Genomic DNA, 18,865 nt, shown 5'->3' on the forward strand with positions numbered 1-18,865 from the left:
CTTGGGTTACTAATTCTAGTGTCGCTCCCCTTTTTGAGTCATGCTTTAATCATTCCTTCAGTATTATTTAGGAACATGGCAAAAATTGTTCTAATGTGGCTTCAGTGGCTAGAAGCACTTTTTATTAGCTTAGGATGATTTAGCAACTACATCCCTATCCGGACAGGCAGAGTCTGGCCATGGTTATCTATGCACAGATAACCTCTTGGTTGTACTATTGTAATAGGCACTATGTGGGAAGCCTTTGAAAACTGTCCAGAAACTCCAACTCATGCAGAATAGGAAGTGTGGCTATTGATGGAAACTGGCCTATAGGAGCACATCACGTCAGTCCTCTGTCAGCTGCACTGGCTGCCAGTTGGAAGTCCAGGCCCAATTCAAAATGCTTGTCTTAACACTTAAAGCCTCAGACAGTTTTGGGCTAGGTTATCTGAAGGAACGCTTGGTCTCTTATGTTCCTACCTACCCTTAAGATCATCTGTTGAGGTCCTTCTCAGGAACCCACTCCCAAAGGAGGGTAGCAACCAGGAGAAGGGCCTTTTCAGAAGTGGCCATCAATTTCTCTCTAGAAAGATGTGTCTGGCACCACCTGATACATTTTTAGTGCCAGGTACATATTTTTATTCTCTAAATGGTTAGTCTATTTGACTTATTGCAGAGCCAATTTTAAATATGGTTTTAAATTGCTGCTATACCTGATTGTTATCCCATGACTGTCAGTGGTTATATTGGTTGTTTTATAGTATTTTATAAATATATTCTTTATAGTGTTTTATGAGTATTTTACAAATAGTATTTATGATAAAATTTAATAATGGTAAACTGCCCAGAGAGCCTATGGGTGATGGGGTGGTACACAAATGTAATAAATAAACAAACAAATTCAGCTCTATAAAAACCTGTCCAGTGCCATGTGAAACATTATCATCATTGCATTACGGGTACATTCATATCCTGCCTTTTTCCCCCTTGCAAAGAATCTGAAGCTGTCTAGATGATCTGCCTCATCTACATTTTATTCTCTTAACAACTCTGTGAGAGTCAGTGACTTTCCCAAAATCAGCCAGTGAGTTTCACAGTCCAGCAGGGACTAGAACCCGGATCTCCAGCACTCCCACCAAGGCACCCCACCAGCTGTACTAGATGAAAAAGTTACTGACATTCACTGGCACACAGCAAAAGCAACGAAACTACAAATTTAATGGCTGGCTCAGAGCACAGTGGATTTATGCAGCGGGTTTATAGAGAGTTATTTAACTTCTGCCAGAACATAAAAATGATCACTGGAGGTCTTAAAGTTAGAGCAACACACAAAGGCACCTGAAACACTTGCTGGTTTCTGATCTATTCTGGTTGTCAAATTATGGTAGCATTTGTTTAAAAAACCTCAAGTTATTTGCATTTATACATTTAAAGCTGTACAAGAAAGCAGGTAAAGGAATAAAATGTAAGAACTTTAAATTATGTTTTTTTTAACTGTATGGTTAGGATTGCCTATATCAGGCGAACACAGCTGAGAGCCAGTGGAATATAATGGTAAAGCGTGTGAAGGCTGAGACTGGTTCAAAGCTAGCGTAGCCACAAACTCACCAGGTGGTCTTAAGGAGGCTAATCTCACAGCCACCCAGCCAACGTATGGAAACAATATTATGCAACATAATTTACAGAGGTGCTGCACGGATTGTGGAGATACCATAAGCTGGGCTGAGTTCTATAAATTATTAAGCAATACGCAGGCAAATAAAAATGAAGTTGCTGGAAATATGTACAGTACTGAGTCTTTGTCCTATTTAAAGTTGCTTTTGGGGGAGAAGGATTAGGTCTTTTTTAGTATACATCATTTTCAGATGAAGAACTTACATTTCAGAATAAAAATTCCAAGGTGTCTGACTAGACATTCAATGGTAACGTGTTGCAGCAGCAAGGGGGCCGGGGGGTTAAAATGAGCTCTCATTAACTCTAGATAAAACCTTTTGCAGAACTCATCCATCATTCCTATAAGGAGCCCAAAGGCCCTATCTGAAATTATAACTTCCAAATACTTCGGCACTTTAAACCAAGCTGCTAGTGTTAAACAAATAAGAATGCCTTAAATTGTAGAGTTGCACATTCTGTTCTCTTTTTCGTAACTGATCAACAAATGGCAATTGCAGTTTAACAGTATAACCCTTTATATCCGAAGAGGTTACCAGCAGTGATCTGCATTTCAGGCATCACCTTTAGGAGAAACTGGGACACTGAGGGGTTTTGTCCCTTCCACATTTTGAAGCAAACCACCCAGAACACAGTCATCCTTTGGATTTTGCTCTTATCCAAATTTTGCAGTGCAGCTCCCACCTCAAAGAAGGATATAAAATGTGTCTTTTATAATAAAATTAATTTAGAAATTAAAGTTATTTTGAGGAAAAAATACGCATTTTATGGATTTTATTCAGTTTTTTAATGTTGTATGTCAATGCACAAGTGGGATGGAATAGATTTAAGCGATCCTTCTACAAATATAAAGAGTTGGCTGATCCATCAGCCTCTAAGGCTACGAAGGCCAAGGTCACTATTTGGTTCAAGCTACTCAGCTATTGCCCTAATACCATTTTTATTTAAGATCTTAAAAAGCTTCTAGTCATCTCCAAATGTTCCTATTTTTACAGTCCTGATTTAAGGCAAAGTTGCAGGAGATTTAAGACAAATGTTTTATTATTTATTTATAAAATTTGTATGCCGTCCAATTACTTGCGTCTCTCCCTAGGTGGACTGAAACATAAGGCACATTAAGAAATAGTAAATTTCCCAAATGTTTTTCAGTGGGAATCCTAAAGCTTGGTTCACACAATAATATAAAGAATAATATTAATCATACCAACCCTGTCAACTGAGCAGAGTCAGTAGTTATCATCTGAAAATATTGTAAAAACTTTTTGAATATTTATTTTTGTTGTGAATTTTGGCAACACAAAATAAAACAAACAAAAGCAAAGAAATACACATTTGATATATTTGGATTCATTCTTTAGTTCGGATAGTCACAAATCAGTACTTGCTAATTATTGGTGAAGTGTTAATTAAAAAAAACCTGGTACCATCCAGATATACTGGAGTACAACACCACCATTCCTGACGATTGCCCATGCTGCCTGGCGCTGATGAGATTTCAAGACATCTGGAAAGCATCAGGTTGAGAAAGGTTGTTTCAAGCCGTGGAACAGTGCGTATTATATTTGTTATGAACAATATTTTCTTTTAGAGATTTATGCATATAAGGGATTTAATAACTGTATTACAAAACCACCACTGGGTAATTTTTGGAGTTTTACAGTGCAAACCTATATATTAGACATGCAATCAGCAGCAAGACTGAGTGAGTTCAATAGGAAATAATTTCATATAAATGCGGATAGGATGGCAGTCCTGGACCTGGTCACATATAATGCCAGCATTCAGCAGCACATCATGGGTCACTCTGCAGGGACATGCACTGTGTGAGCCACTCCAATTTATAGTGAAAATCTACCATACGTACCAGCATATAAGAGAACCCTGTGACTGGAAATAGTGAGGCAAAAATCAGAGGGTCATCCTATACACCAGGTGAAATTTTTTCATCATATTATATTCATTGTTTTTAAAAAAGGGATAGATAATAAAGACATTTTACATTAAAGACATGGGTATTTACAAGCTCATTTTTTATTAATACTAATTTTTAAAAGCTTCATAATGGTACCTGAGGAACTCATTCTGTTCTGCATCACAAACCTTGCACGAGGTCACAGACCTGGCCCCACATCCAGTACCTGCCCTGCTGCCCCTGGCCCCTGGTGCCCGACCAAGCTCAGCCAGCCAGTCCCCTTGTGGACTGTTGTCAGACTCCAAACTGGAGAGGGAACATGACTATTAGCTACAATATGGTAATGTGATGTCAAAAGAGTCTAGAAGCTTCTGGCTGACAAGCACCTGTATACAGTGCTTTTTTTGTAAAAAAAAAAAAAAAAAAAAAGGTGCCGGAACGCACGTCCCCACCAGCAGTAAACACACACACCAATCCCAAGCTGAGCAGCGAGCAGAGGAGCAGTGTCCCAAGCAGCGATCTCTCACTATCAGACAGCAGATCGCAGACACAATAGCAGCCTGCAGGCACTATGTTAATGATGTTTGCTGCGGATCTGCTATGCCGTTCAAAATCACTTTGTAAAATCCATTGAAAAAAAGGTGCCGGAACACAGTTCCGGTGTGTTCTACGACAAAAAAAGTCCTGCCTGTATATATCAAAGAATCATGGAATAGTTGGGTCCAAAGAAGCCAAGAAGGCCAACGAGTCCAACCCCTGCTGGTGCAGTTTGCCAGTTAACCATCCCATTCAGATAACTATTTTCTTCTTGAATGCCTCTAGTGTGAAACTGAAAACAGTGGAGCAAAAATTAGGGCTGTCTCATATGCATAGCATACGACAAACAGAAAAAATACCCAAAATAGCAACCTTGTTTTATATGCAAGTCGCCTTATGTGCCAGTGTATATGGTATGTATCCTCCATTTTTTGGTTGTCTGGGTGATGTCCAAACATGGACATTTTGGATTTTCATGAGTAAAACAAAGTTAATGCATGGCTTGTTCTTAGGTTAATTCTGAGATGGTTTACATATAAATAAGCCAAAGTATCTAAGTCTGAATGAAATGCCAACAACCTAGGAATGGGGCATTTACGAGTTGTTTCTGTAAACTGGAAGCAGCTGGCACATAATACCCATCCCTGCAAATCATGGCTTAATTAATGAATTTATGATTTGCTACTAAATACTACCATTACATGCAAACAGACCCACGATCTTGTAATGAAAAGCATGCAAATAGATGTTACTGATGTTGACTTGTTTTGCAGTTTGAGTAGTTTAAGGACTAATTTTATGAGGCCATGTTCCATATTTTATAACTGTTTAAAAATGGGCTGATTAGAACTTGTGATTCAGTTCAGGACACAAAGTTTGTATTTAATTCATAGTTTCATGTTGTTTGAATTATGGTGTGTTCTTTCTATGTTCTTTATCAAGTTTTCCAATTAAGGACAATTTCTTTCATTTTCTTTCTCTCTGATTTTCCTCCTGTCAGCTCTCTAAACCAATTCCCCCAAAAATCCCTACAACATTTTCATCAATTTTACCTTCATGAGAAATGAGCAATGTTTCAGGTAACCATCATGTAGCTGAGCCTGCTAGATCAGAGCAGGGTAAAACGCATGAATCAACTGCAATGAAACTGTTGTGCTTTAAGCCTCAGAAGCGTGTTGCTTAGATTTTAAATATTCTTTGTGCAACATAAGCAGATAAATCAAGTGGAGTTCTTAGCATCCCAGTGAGTGAGGTTTTAATACACTGTTGCCTTCAATAGTGGTGCCAGTGTCGTTTATGCAATTATGATGGCCCTTTAATTCAGCTGCCCCATCACACAAACGTCAAAGATAATGGTGCAATGCATGCAACCATGTCACACCCATTGGTTTGTAAAGCTGCATGCATAAGCTCAGGCACTCACTGGTATCTGAACTGCAGGTCGGTTTAAGGCCCAGGCGGGTGGTGTGAACCCTCTGTAGGAGAAATACCAATTGAAATAATGGGAGGAGGGTGCAGATCCACTGGGTGGAGATATATGTCATCTGAACCTGGAAGACCTCACATAGCAAGCACCAAGCACTATTGTAAATGCCCAGCTTTCTTTTTAGTTAATGAGAAGCAAATGCACAAAGCAGGGAAAGTAACAGAATCTGGTCATTACTTATTGAGCTACATTTTAATATACCTTGTTAAAACGGGGTATATGAGTTAAAAATAAAATAAAATAAGTCAGTTAGTAAGTAGTTCAAATATGCTTTTAAAATCCAATAAAAATGTCAATCTGAATTTTAATAAAATTGACAAACCAAAAAAACCAAATATACCAACCAACATTCCACAAAAAAGTGTAAGCTTTCAAGTTTTCCAGAACCCTTCATCAGACTGGTGATTCACAAGCCGGAGATGGAATCAGGGGCGGGGGGGGGGGGGTAGCAAAGTCCAAAAATATGCCCAGGTGTTGTGGTCATGAAGTTTGAGATTTGAAGTCTGAATGAATGAGTCAGTGGTAGGTGTTCCAGATGTAATGATACATGTTGGGATTACGAAGCAATAGCTTTTCTCAGTTTCTGAAAACAGAAAAGCCAGCTCTAACACAGAGCAATGGCAGTGGGGCAGCAGGGGACCGGTACCAGAGTAGCAACATATGTCTTCTCCAGAAAAAAGGTTGCTAAGACCCAGGGGACCTGAAATCATCTCCTGACTCCATGCAGAGGGACACTGACCTACATGGTTGCCTATAAATGCTATTTGCAGAGTGGTCTACTAGAAAAGAATTATTTCATAGGTCCGGAGAGGCAGACTGAAGTCCCTTCATCCCTTTGCTAAGATGATTTTATGTGTCTGCCTTTCCAACCAACTGTACAGAGCCTAAAACCTCATGGTACTAATTATAATTTGTATTATTATTATTATTATTAAGGCTGGGGACAGCTTACAAAATTAAAAGAATAGTATTAAGTATTCAAAACTCTATATTTTGGTTTAAAAATAAATATCCTATTGTAATATTGTTTTATTTTATGGATGTTTTATTGTATTACTGTGTTTTAAAGTAATGTATATCACCCAGAGAGCCATAAACTGGGCTACACACTGCAGTATATAAGGTTAAAACTAAATAAATAAACAAAACCTTCTATGAAGATGGAAATGTAGCTGAATAGGTTCTGGAATGATCAGACCTTCCTCAATGTGTCTTGGCTGCTCTTTATTTAATGTAATGTGCCAGTCTTTTGGGAAGGACACATTAGTCCTAAAGAGAACTCCAAGTAGTCCCCACTGTCCTGCCTTTTAAGTACTTTCACTGTTTTCCAACTCTGACTTGGCAACATTTGAACCAGGTTGATGGCTACTGCATATCAATGCTGTGTGCTGTTGTAATCCAATGGCCATCTATAAATAGGCAGTGCACCCCTCCCTCTTCCAAAGGTTGCTTCTAAAGTGCTGCAATTACAGCCCCAATGAGTCTCCTGATTAAAATGTCGTCAGGGTCGTAATTGGGAAAGAAAGTTTAATTCCTGTTTTTTCCGGCCATGAATGCAACTGAGCACGGCTGCAGCTGATGAAACTATCTAGTGTTGGGCAGCCAAAGAACAGTAAGTAATTACAGGACTAAATTCTGGAAAACAATTACCATGTCAAAGACGTTTGTCTCTAACAGCATGTTAGTACCTGTGTCCTGATTTATGAAATGTCAGCTATAGCTCTTTCACCAGGGCTAAGCTTTGCAAGTTGTTTTGGCAGTCAATCTCTTATGATCATTAGGAACGGTATGTTCTGGTTGCTCCACCATTCATGGTCCGCAGGAAAGCACAAAATGTTACAGCCATGTTCAGGTTTGTATAATGAACTGCAGGTTAAACATAAGCAAGTATGCATACACACAAGGTGGCAGGGGGAGCTTTGCATTTTTAATACTGATGCAAATAATCTGGAAAGGTTATCTTGGAATATCTACAAGACTGGGGCAACCACCTCATTTGGCATGCTGTCCTCCTCACATATTTTAAAGGACTAAGAGAGAGCCTTAGCATCTTAAAAGAAAAATAGAGAACAATGCAGACTGTGTTTTCTTCCTAAACGCCAACGTCTCCCCACAGAATTACAGGGGTCCAGCATATATCAAATGGAACCAAATATTAATTGGTCACAACAACCTTTTGTGTAAACTGTTCCAGCACCACTCTACAACACTCTACATATACTTAGCCAGCCTTGGCAGAGAACAGGAATAGTAAAGGATTATCACTTGGCAACAGCACCTGACTAACAGTTGAATTAAGAGTACTATTATTAATGTTTCATACGCCTCTTTCCCCAAGAATCAGGAAGTTCAGGAGTAGCCTTTTACAGTGCTTTGTGGGGAGAGGGTACAGAAAAATTGCTACTTTTTGTAATACTAAAATTGGGTATCAAGGAAGAGCAAGAACACGCTAAGTTAGGCAATGATCATCTTTGAAGTAACATTAGTTTTCCATACCCGAAAGCATACCCCAAAACCATGCCTACAACTGTTTGCTACCTGCCAGTTGCAAAACCTAATAATATCTCACTTACATTCCAAGTTCAAACAAGTTTGCCATTGGCCCCATCAATCACAGAAGTTGTGCCCGGTAGTTAGCAGCCACTGGCTTTCAATGTTCGTCTCAGTATCGATATTAATGGAAGAGGCATCTTCTATACAGTGTACGGGTATCCTGCTTTCTCTAAACTTTTACTGTCTTTCTTCTTGCTCAGTACATCTGTAACATTGATATAGAAAGTGCTTTAATTTCTTAATCTTGTTTTACTCATTTAGGTAGAGAGGTACATCACTGCTTCTGATGACTAGAAAGTAAGTACTTACTCAAGGGTACGGTTTATTTGAAGGCTCAAAGTTAAATGTAAGCATCGTAGTAATAAAGAGGAGATCTCTGAGCATGCATTTTCCACCTGCTTTTTCCTCACTGCACGATGCTACTACTAGAAAGCATTTGTGTGCCACTGGGGCTTGACCAAGGGATAGCATTGTTGGTAAATGACATCCAGTCAATCCATGGAGAAACCAGTTTGCAGACATTACTCCCTTACATGGAGCACCTTTCCTTCAATCACTACATTGTTCGAGCACACACAAAGTGATTACATTCCTAACTAACTACACTCCATAGGAAGCAGAGTTTCCAGGTAGCCTGAGTGTGCGCGCACATGTGCGCGCGCGCGCGCACACACACACACACACACGTGTATCAAATTGTTAATACAAGAGGAAGCTGCCTTCCTGTAGATAGGAAGCTGCCTTCTGCCAGGTCAGACTATTTGCCCAGTATTGTATAGTCTGATCTGAAGTGCTTTTCAGGCTGTCTCAGGCTGAGGACTTCACCATCACCTGCTACCTGATCCTTTTTAAAAAAACAAAGCCAAAATTGGAGACACTGAGAGTGGAACCTGGGACCTTTGCAAGCAAAGCCTGTCCTCTGCTGCTAATCTGTGGTCACTTTCCAGATCCAACCTGTTCCCAGAATTTGCTCCATGACTGCTAGATGGAGTACTGACTTCAGAAGAGCCTTGCTGGAACACACCACAGTTCCATCCAGTCAAACATTCTTTATTTTCAATATTCATCTGGAAAATGCTTCTGGGAAGTTCATTGTGTAAACACATGCATGCCCTTACTCACATTGCCGAACTGTGCCTGTCTTCAGAAGCCAACAGTCTGAGCTATACTTTCTCTGAGCACTGATGAAAGGAGATGCCAGTGCTGACCACCATGTTCTTGGACTGGCTTGAACCACCGTTTGGAAAAACTGCTGGCTTGTTTCTCTGGAACCTGCTCCACAGATCAAATGCCATCATCTCAGACCTCAAAGCTTCATAGTTTTCTAGGGAGGCAGTCCATGTGCCCAGATGTACAAGAGAGGAACTATAGGTCTAACTATATCTGGAGGCACCTCTGTAAGGCATTCTGTGTCAAAAGTGCTTGGTTGTTACCAACATCCAGAAGTCTCTTTCTGGCAGTCATAGTTGAGAATGGACACAGCATGGTATGTTCACACTCAGGGAACATGGAAGAGGAATGATCACTTGCTTTGTGCCAGTTAGAGGCCCCTCCATAAGTCTTCTGGCACACACAGAGATCAGGAGGGAAAGAAAGACTCAGCCTTTAAATTTAGTTGGGATCAGCAAGATGCTGCTTCCAATGCTCAGCATGAAGAGAGAATAATTCCACCAACTCCTCTAGAAGTTGTGTGGAGACAGAGATAAATGTCATGATATGGCATCTCAACTCAGGATTGAATAAAAACCTGAGCCCTTCCTCCATGCATCCCAAGTTGATTACCTGTGATCGTGGTCTCATGGGATAGGGCTACCACAGGTAATGGCTGGTGATCAAGGCCTGCCAGAACGTGCTGATCCCAGTGTTCCACTGTGACGAACTCTAAGTTACTGATTTATGCTGATTAAAAACAAGACAGTTAATTGCCTGGCATTCTTGAAAGCAGTTGACAACCTATGTGTTGCTGCTTCTGATGGCCAGAAAGAAGGACAATGGCTGTATTAAAATCCTCATTTTACCAACAGTGAAACATACAGGCAGATCCATCTGTATTTGCCTGGTGTATGCAATATACACAAAACCAGATCCGGTTTCAGTCCTTCATATTCCAGTCATCAAGTGTGAGAGCAAGTGTGACGGCGGGCTCAGGAAGGCATTCCTGCAGGAAGCTGGTCATGCCACTTCAGTTGATTCAGATTCAGAAGAAGAAACTGAGTATTTTGATGAGACTGAGGAGCAGGGGGTTGGTCAAGGTCCTGAGAGGCAACAGGAGGAGATGGAGGTGGAAATTAGCCCAAGGGCTGACCCTAGGAGCAGTGTGGCGTTGCAGCCCGTGGGAGAGGCTGCTGAGACTGGGCAATCCTTAAATGGAGGTCAGTCCCTCCCTTTGGTGCTGGTCCTGTGGCCAGTTATCAGCAGAAGCAAGAAGTCTAATTGGATGAGAAGAGTGTGGAACAGAGGCATGCTCACTTCCACAGCATCCTTTGCCAAGTGTTGGGACACAAACATGCTCATACAGAGAGTTTTGGGAAGGGATCACTAGATTGGTTGAACTTACCACTTTCCATATGCTCAGAAACTTGTCTGGATGATTTGCATTTAGAAAGAATAAAGAGTGCTTTGCAAAGGAAACACCCTGGGACTGGTGATGGTCAGAGGGAGGAATGAGGGTCAGGATGAACCTCAGATTAGAATAACTTAATGTGCTATAGGTGGGAGTGCCTGGAGACAGTGCAAAAAGTTCAGTTGCTTCAAAAAGCCACAGCTGGATCTTTGACTCATTGGAGCCAATCCATCAAATCACAGGGCTGCTGCTCTATTCAGAGATTTGCTAGTTACCTGTCTGTGTCGAAGCTGAGTTCAAGCAGCTTGCTGGACTTCTACAGCCCTAAACAAAATAGGATGTAGGCATGAAAAATGCCTTTGTTTGAGCCTGCCTGTCAACTTGGTTGTTCTTCTGAGGTCCTGCTGTGGGTGAGCACCTAGAGACAGGTTTTTTTCCCCAGATGCATTCATTATTTCGATTAGCCTCCTAAGGGAGGTCCATCTGCCCCATCAGCATTTGCTTTTAGCCAGGCAATTTAGTCAGGTTTTGCAGAGTACCCTTTAAAAATTATTTTGTTCTATATGCCTTTTAGTCCTTTGAAACTGATTTATTGACCTTTTTTAAAGTATTGCAGATTACGTTAACCTGATTGTGAGCTGCCTTTCATATTTAGGCATAGGATAAATGTCAAAGTTACATATTTGTGCCACATTCAGCGCAGTTCCCTGGGCAGAAGCCTCTGTCACAAGATTCAGCAAAACAGATCACAAATAGTCCTACAACTCTGATGGTGCTTTATTTTCATAATTTCATTTCACTACCACGATCCTCTCCTGGTTTCCCAAGTCGATTTGTGACTTCATTCACAAAAGCAAGCTCTGAAGACTCCGATCAGTGCTGCTGTGTTTAGGGAAGGAGTAATATCTGAGCCAAGGTGAAGAGGTCAAACAAGGGCAGCGTCCAAAGCAATTTTAAGTGCTTGAGCTAAGTACTGAGGAGGGCTAATGGAAGCTGTTCTAATTTATTACAGTCATCCCTGGTGAATATAAAAACAACATTTTTCTACAGCAGCTTGATTAAAAAGTCTGCAATTCCCATTGTGCATATAAAAAAGAAAACCAGTACGGACAGTGAAGAGCAAGCTTCAGAAAGGAGCTCCTTCCAGCACTCCTGTGAATAAATATAGTAGGAATGAGGATTTATTTTTACTCACTCATTTGCAATTCATTTTTCTTTGCTGCTTTCTAGCCAAATTATATTCTACACAGTCACATCAGACATTGTTCCCAAAGCAGTCTGCAATTCTCCTTTGATAATTTTTTCACCCATGGCTTGATCCAAAGGAATACTTTCCTCTCAGGATGTTCTTGGCAAGGCAAACAAACAAACAAAAAGAACCAATACTTTTTGCTAAACATGTTTTGTTTACTTTTTCTGTTTTGCTGGCCATGGAAATATAGTTACAGTCCTATTTTTTGGCAGTGGCAGACTATATGGAGATTTTTTATGTGGTTTGGAGCCAGACGGTAGTACAAAAAGGCAGGCAAAAATAATAATGAATCTGCATGTAGACTTGGCTTGAAGGTAAATTATCCCACAGTTAACCTCCCTGGGATTCTGCATCCAGTGGTCTAATCCCTTACCTTCTTCCTTCCAAAGCCTATTGTAACACAGTGGAATTTGGTTATGTCCCACAGAAGATGTAGGGAAAGGTCTGATGAAAGGTTCGGCAGGAGCACAAGGACTTTCCTGTCCCAGAGTTGCAGCAGTAACAAGCAAGATCCTTGGGTTGATATGTGGCAGGCACAGATTATCCAGATCCCTAAATATTCTGTCACTGCCAACAGTTAAAAGCAGAGCAATTATTTTTGGTAGGCTGTCTCTCATACATGTTCTCTAAAGTGGCATCTATAGATGCAGCCAAATGCAGAAGGACAAAAGTGGTGGAATGAACTTTCCGATTCCAAGCTGCAGCTAGGAGGAAATAACAGGTCTGAATGGGCTGGTTCTTTAAAATTCCCTTCTAAATAGAGAATTAGCACAGCAAGTCCTCATTTTATTGTTTTTCTCTTCCTTCGTTCTGGTTCTGACACTAGTCCTGTTGAATATCTTGTACACCTGGTCCCAAAAAACCTAAAAAGTCAAAAAGCATTACCCTTTGCCAGGGGCTGCTTTTTTTCTTTTTTCTTGTCTATGCTGAGTGCTGGAGTTGTGTCAAGCCCTTTTAAAACTCTGCTTCTCTGTTTTATGCAGCTGCAATCTTTTCTTCATATTCTTTATAATTCTTTTACTGTTATAATGAGATTTTATTTTCTGTTTTCTTTTTAAGAGTGTTTTTTTAACATGGTGAACAATAAACAGGTAAGCCCAGAATTGATCTGTGCAGCATTGTTGAAACGAGAATCTCATTTAAACCTGGATTTCAGTTGACAACACAGGGTAGCACCCATCCAAGCTAGGACAGCAGCTGTGTGGTAAAGGTGAAGCAGTTTCAATGCAACTTGAAGTGCAAGTAGCACCATAGAGGTAAATTATTTCTACTCATTCCTGTTTAAATAGGGTCCAGAGTTACACAGAATAAGACAATATGATAACCTGGCAGAGATCTTGTACTGTAACATGTACAAATTCGAGACAGTAATTGCATTTTCGAATATGCCTTCACCTAAGAAATGTCTTGAACCAGCTTGTCTGCCCCATTTCAGCTCATGTGTCATTTGCCACTAGCACTATAATACCTTTTTCCAAAAAAATGGATGCATAACAGGGAACCCAAGTTGGCTGATTGTTAACTGTTTGTTTTTTTGTTATGTACCATCAAGTTTTCTCTGACTTTTGAATGAGCATCCTTCAAAATGTCCTGCCCTTCGAAACCCCGCCCAGCTCATATAAACTCAAGGCTGTAGCTTCCTTTATGGAATCAGTGTATCTCATAGCTGGTCTTTCCGTCTTTTTCTGACTTTACCTAGCAAGACTGACTTTTCCAGTGATTCACCTTCTCATTATGTGGGGGAAGTCTGGCTGGTTCATCTTTCTGTTGGTCCAGGTCATTTGCAAAGTACTCCTGCAGTACCATGTTTCAAATGCATCAGTTTTCTTTCTGTCCATTTTCTCCACTGTCCAGCTTCCACATCCATACATTGTGATCAGGAATGCAATGGTGGGGATGACCTTGGCCTTGGTCTCCAGTGAAATGTCATTATACTTGATTTTTTCTAGTTCCTTCATTGCTGCCCTTCCAAGTTTCAGCTTTCTGATTGCTTGGCTGCAGTCTCCCTTTGAATTGATGACTGAGCCAATGTATGCAAAATCTTTCACAATTCAATTTCTTCATTGTTCTTGAATTCTTCCGTAGTCATGACTTTTATTTTCTTAATATTCAGCTGCAGTCCTGCTTCTGCCCTTCGTTCCACTTTTATCAGCAGTTATTTCAGTTCATTGATGCTTTTTGCATGTAAGATGGAATCGTCCGCCTATCTTAAATGGCTGATGTATCAAAATTATTTGATGTATCAAAATCCTATGATTCAACAACTGTGTTAGGGTTGTACAATTGCTTTACCTGTTTTGTTTGCTTATCAGAAAACACCCACGAGGTGCCAATATTGCAGTAGTAAACACAACTGTCATGCAAAGTAGCTCTGAGCATGAAACAGAACTACAGACTGGGGCCTCCTGTCCTCTGTGAATTCAATGTGAATTCTAAGCATCATATTTATCTACTGTTCCCTGGTCTGTTGGCACCCACTGCCCTCTCCAAACCCACACATTGATTGGTACACTCTGGAGCAATTACTGTCTTTGTTATGGCAACAAGGTGATGCCTCTGGGCACCCTTTCAGCCGCATTAATGAATAATATGGCCAGTAATTACATAGTCTTCTCAGAGCAGAAGAGTTTAAGGCTGTTTATTCAGCTGTCCTTCAGGCCACCTTTGATCTAATCCTAAAAGCTCATCATCATGCCCTAAGTGTTCTATGTACTATTTGTGCCTCTCCACAGCCTAATCTTTGACAGTCACCAATTTGCACAGGCAAATAGCAATATATCTTGCTAGACAGCAGTGTGCTATTCATACTGCCACACTTACATACATTAATTTATTCATCTCTACAGTTTTTGAAATGCTACTTTGCATCACAAAATCATCCCAGGACTGCCACAAATAAAGTGTATCATCATTGTAATACACAAAACCAGCTGATGTTAAATTCAATATCGTATATATTACTCTTCAGTTATACCTTTACGGTGCACAGTTTGATCCAGTTAATCAAAAGACCCAGTGGACAATATTTGTCTATATCTGGTACCACAAATGAACCAAATGAGCCACTCTAAAAAGACCCAGTGATGTCTGGACTTCGTTTTGTGATGCTATAACTAATGTGCTCCTCAGATTGTCTCAGTCATAGGCAGGATAGTGCAGGAACAGTTGTCCTAGTTGTTTGCTTTTTTGTTCTTGTTTTTGAAGTCTTTGAGCTGCTACATGTACAGTGCAAATCTAAACATTCCTACTCAGAAGTAAACCCACTGAATTCTATAGCACCTAAGGGTAAGTGTATATGGAATTGCTCCTTGCTTTGCATAGTTACTTGAGAGTAATATAGTTACTTCTGAGCAGATGTGCCTAGATCTATCAAATATAATTTTATAAATGATCAGTTTGGCAATACATGTTTAATTTAAAGCAGGAATATTCCTTCTAAGACTATGCCTGCTTTGACCTGGCCTTGCATTTTTCTCTGAGAATATTTCATAATTATGTAGTCTGATCAATCAATTAACATAAATATGATTTATGAACAAACATTTCTTTAATGGGCCGATGGCCCTAACAAAAATACAAATCTTGAGACAACATCAATATTTAGAAAAGCAAATTATTTTAATAAAAATATATGCCATTGGTTAACATTTGGAATGACACGGCTAGATTGCTCATTAAGGCAAAGTTCTGGGTTTGGCTGTGGGCAGAGAACAATTATTGTTGTGCCTTACTATCTATGTCACCAGTTTATGAATTGGTTGGCAATACTAAATCTATAACAATTTTTTTATTTTGTCTATTGCCATGCTAAATTTTCTGCTATGAAATATGGGAGAGGAAGGGTGGGCAAGCGAGAGATTTCGGATAACCAAGTTTTACAAAAACCCTTGCTTATGTCTTCAGATCCCAGGCAATCAGGAATCACACAGATACTCTGACTATATCACATGGCCAAGACAGATTGGCTGTGTGGCAATATATCCATTCCATAAAGTTAACTCAGAGTCAGAGCAGGAAGAATGGCTTCATTTGCCCATGACATAATAACCACATTTGGACATTTTGCTAGATTTTCAGGGGTAGACAACACAACTCTTTTCACATGTTTTGGACCACAATTTTCATAATTCCAGACCACTGAATAACCTGGCAGGGCTTTATGGGAGTTGTGGTCCAAAGTATTTGGATGACATCAAGTTGCTTATCTCTGGACTACAGAATGATGATGCCACAAAGCCGATTCAGTATAAGGGCAATGCTTCTTGTCTTTGCTTCAGAATTATTTAGCCTTTTCCGACCATGCAGGGCCTCCCAAGCAATCTCAGAAGCAGGATTCTGTAAGTTTCCTGGCATTAACTTTTTACATACTATATCCCACCACCCAATGAGTATATAGTGCTAACTAGGAAAAAAGACAAATGTTTAATTGCTGTTCTGATTTCAAAACCTAAGAAGGACAGGTTCCAATGGACTCCATAACCCAACTGGAACAAGATTTTCCATCTTTCTTGCCACACTAGTTTCATTTATTACGACTGTCCTGTCTTTCGAAGGCAGCTGTTGGCTGCAATTTGTGAAATTAGCGGGTCTGTTTGTAACCATCAGCCAAGATGTAATACGATTTTCATCAGAGTGAAAGGGTTGCTTGCAGTTATGTAATCTAGGGTCATAATTACACTGACAGTAAACTCTATTAAATAAACTTTAGGTTATATGAATAAGGTTCATTTTCCAACCATCTCCCTGCATACCCATAGCATGCTGTAAGCAATCTAGTGAGTCTCCCAGAAACCAAAGAGGCAGAAGATGAACTTGTGGGTATGCACGGAATATGGAGGGTGAGAAGCACGGGGACACTCAGGCGCAAGAAACAAGCATTGAGAACTGTAAGAAAGAACACTGGAGCGGACACACCCTGTTCTGGAGGCCTGTGGCCAACAAAACACTTAATCCCAACTAAAGTCTGGCCTGATTCAAGAGTAATGCTCAGCGTGTGAGAGAAACCTACCCATGCAGAGTTATAGGCAGCTGAAATGGTAATTTTTTCACATTATTTTTATTCTACCATTCCTCCAAAAAGTACAGGGTAGCATCCATCAGGTCATTAGTTCCTGTCAGTGCAGGTGCCAACCAAGCTGACTATATTCTAAACATAGGAATTGGCACCCGAGTTGAGACGCAAAACTGGCAGTGCAGTTTAAAACATTGCTGGCCTCTCATTTGACATGGAAGCCTCAGAGAAAATGGCTGTTGTTTTTTTTTTTATAACTGCGGGGGGGGGGGGGGCTTATAAGCAAGGGCAAGGGTCCCAATTAATAACACTGTCTTGGTGTTTTGCCATGCTTAAGCCCAGAGTAGGACTAAAAATGGTATCTTCATTTTATTTTTCTTTTTAAGGCAAAAGAAAGTTGTTGCCAGCATTCAATGACAAGAAAGAGCATCAACACAATGACTCTCAGCCACCTTTCTTAATGTTTGCTAGCACAAAGTTGTATTTAACAATAGTTGTTGCCAGTAGTTTACCTGTACACAGGCTAGGCAAACCTTCCCCAGCATGGTCCCTTCTGAATATGTTGGCCTACAATTTCTATCCAGTCCAGCTAAAATGGGCGCTGAATGCCTGGTGCCCTTCGGACTTGCATTCCAACACATCTGGGAGGCCTCAGGATGTAGGAGGCTGAAAACTGTTACCTGTTCTAATGCAGCATGCTTACTCCTCTCATACAAATCTTATGAGCATTTATCTTGTCTTCTGTGTACAGTGATATTTAATGTATATTCCACTTCCTCAGCCAAAATGACTAGGTGGCTAACAATAAAATGCAGGTTGAAAATCAAATATTAATTGAAAAACAACACATAAATAGTAAATTAAAAATACAATGATAACCATCTAATAAAAGGCTACAGCACCATCCAGTGAATCCTCCCTTAGAAACAGACCAGCTAATATTCCAGAAGCTTGTCTGAATAGAGCTTCTTTGATGATCTTGCAATGTCTTTTTCTGTACCCCTTACAAATTCCTTCCAATCTATTTCATCAATATGGTTAAATGAACGCATTAATAAAGAAAAGAGCCAAAAGCTAATAAATGAGGCCTGTGGTACCATTCAACACAGTGAGGCAGCCACTGCCAATGGCAGACATAGAAGGGTTGGGTAGAGGCGGAGATCACTATGGATTGACTCCCCAGCACCAGCAGCCCCCACAAGCAGCTCAGGCTTCCCCACAGCTGCCTTCCCATAACAAAAATGCATATCAATAGCACCCACCCATTTAAAGTGAAGTCTAGTTTGCAGTCTAGTCTTTTCATGTAGAGGATACCATCTTACCAGCTTTAAGGGGTGGTAATCCAAGTAACATCTCGGTTGACATTGAGGAACTTGAATTTCAGATTAGAAACACATAGCTAGACCTATTAAGATATCAGGCTCATCCCTGTCCTCTTTTTGTCCTTATCTGCTGGAAACTTTAAAACTAATTACGATTTCCCATTATCTTCAAACTGGGGAATGGAACTACAGATTGTTCCAGGATCAAACTGTGATTCAGTAGGCTGGTTTGCTTTAATCCGTCACAATTCAGCTTTCTTGGGAAATGTTGGTTAGTTATCAAGCAGTGAAATCATACTGTCAGTTCCTCAAGCACAGAGGGGAAGGGGAAGGAAGAAGTAAATATTCTAAAGTTTATGCAGGTTCACCCATGTAATGTTTAACCTATGATTTACTGCTATAGCCGACCTACAATATGTCTTTACATATTCCTTTTTATGCTACCACCTCTTCTTTGTGCAAACAGCACAGTGGCTTAGCATAGTTTATCAATGGATGACCATGTTTCCCACCAGTAGAATGCTATGCATGTGGAGTTCCAGCAATGCTCCTGCTTTAGTGGCTGGTATCACGAAA

General features: G+C 40.2%; 1 protein-coding gene across 7 annotated transcripts in view; it reads right to left on the reverse strand.

The window, feature by feature from the left end:
* Nucleotides 1-18,865, reverse strand: part of EYA2 (EYA transcriptional coactivator and phosphatase 2) — a 160,027-nt gene that overhangs the window by 124,428 nt on the left and 16,734 nt on the right. Inside the window, exon 1 of one of the 7 annotated variants that reach the window (XM_044440197.1) lies at nucleotides 8,162-9,338. The exons of the other annotated variants lie outside the window; for them this stretch is intronic. Coding sequence (XP_044296132.1) covers nucleotides 8,162-8,196 — 35 coding nt within the window. The 5' untranslated portion in view covers nucleotides 8,197-9,338. Of the gene's footprint in view, nucleotides 1-8,161; nucleotides 9,339-18,865 lie in introns of those variants that run through there. 7 annotated transcript variants of the gene reach the window in all.

This window comes from Varanus komodoensis, unplaced genomic scaffold, assembly GCF_004798865.1.
Source record: "Varanus komodoensis strain SLA01 unplaced genomic scaffold, ASM479886v1 scaffold37, whole genome shotgun sequence".
Lineage (NCBI taxonomy): Eukaryota > Metazoa > Chordata > Lepidosauria > Squamata > Varanidae > Varanus > Varanus komodoensis.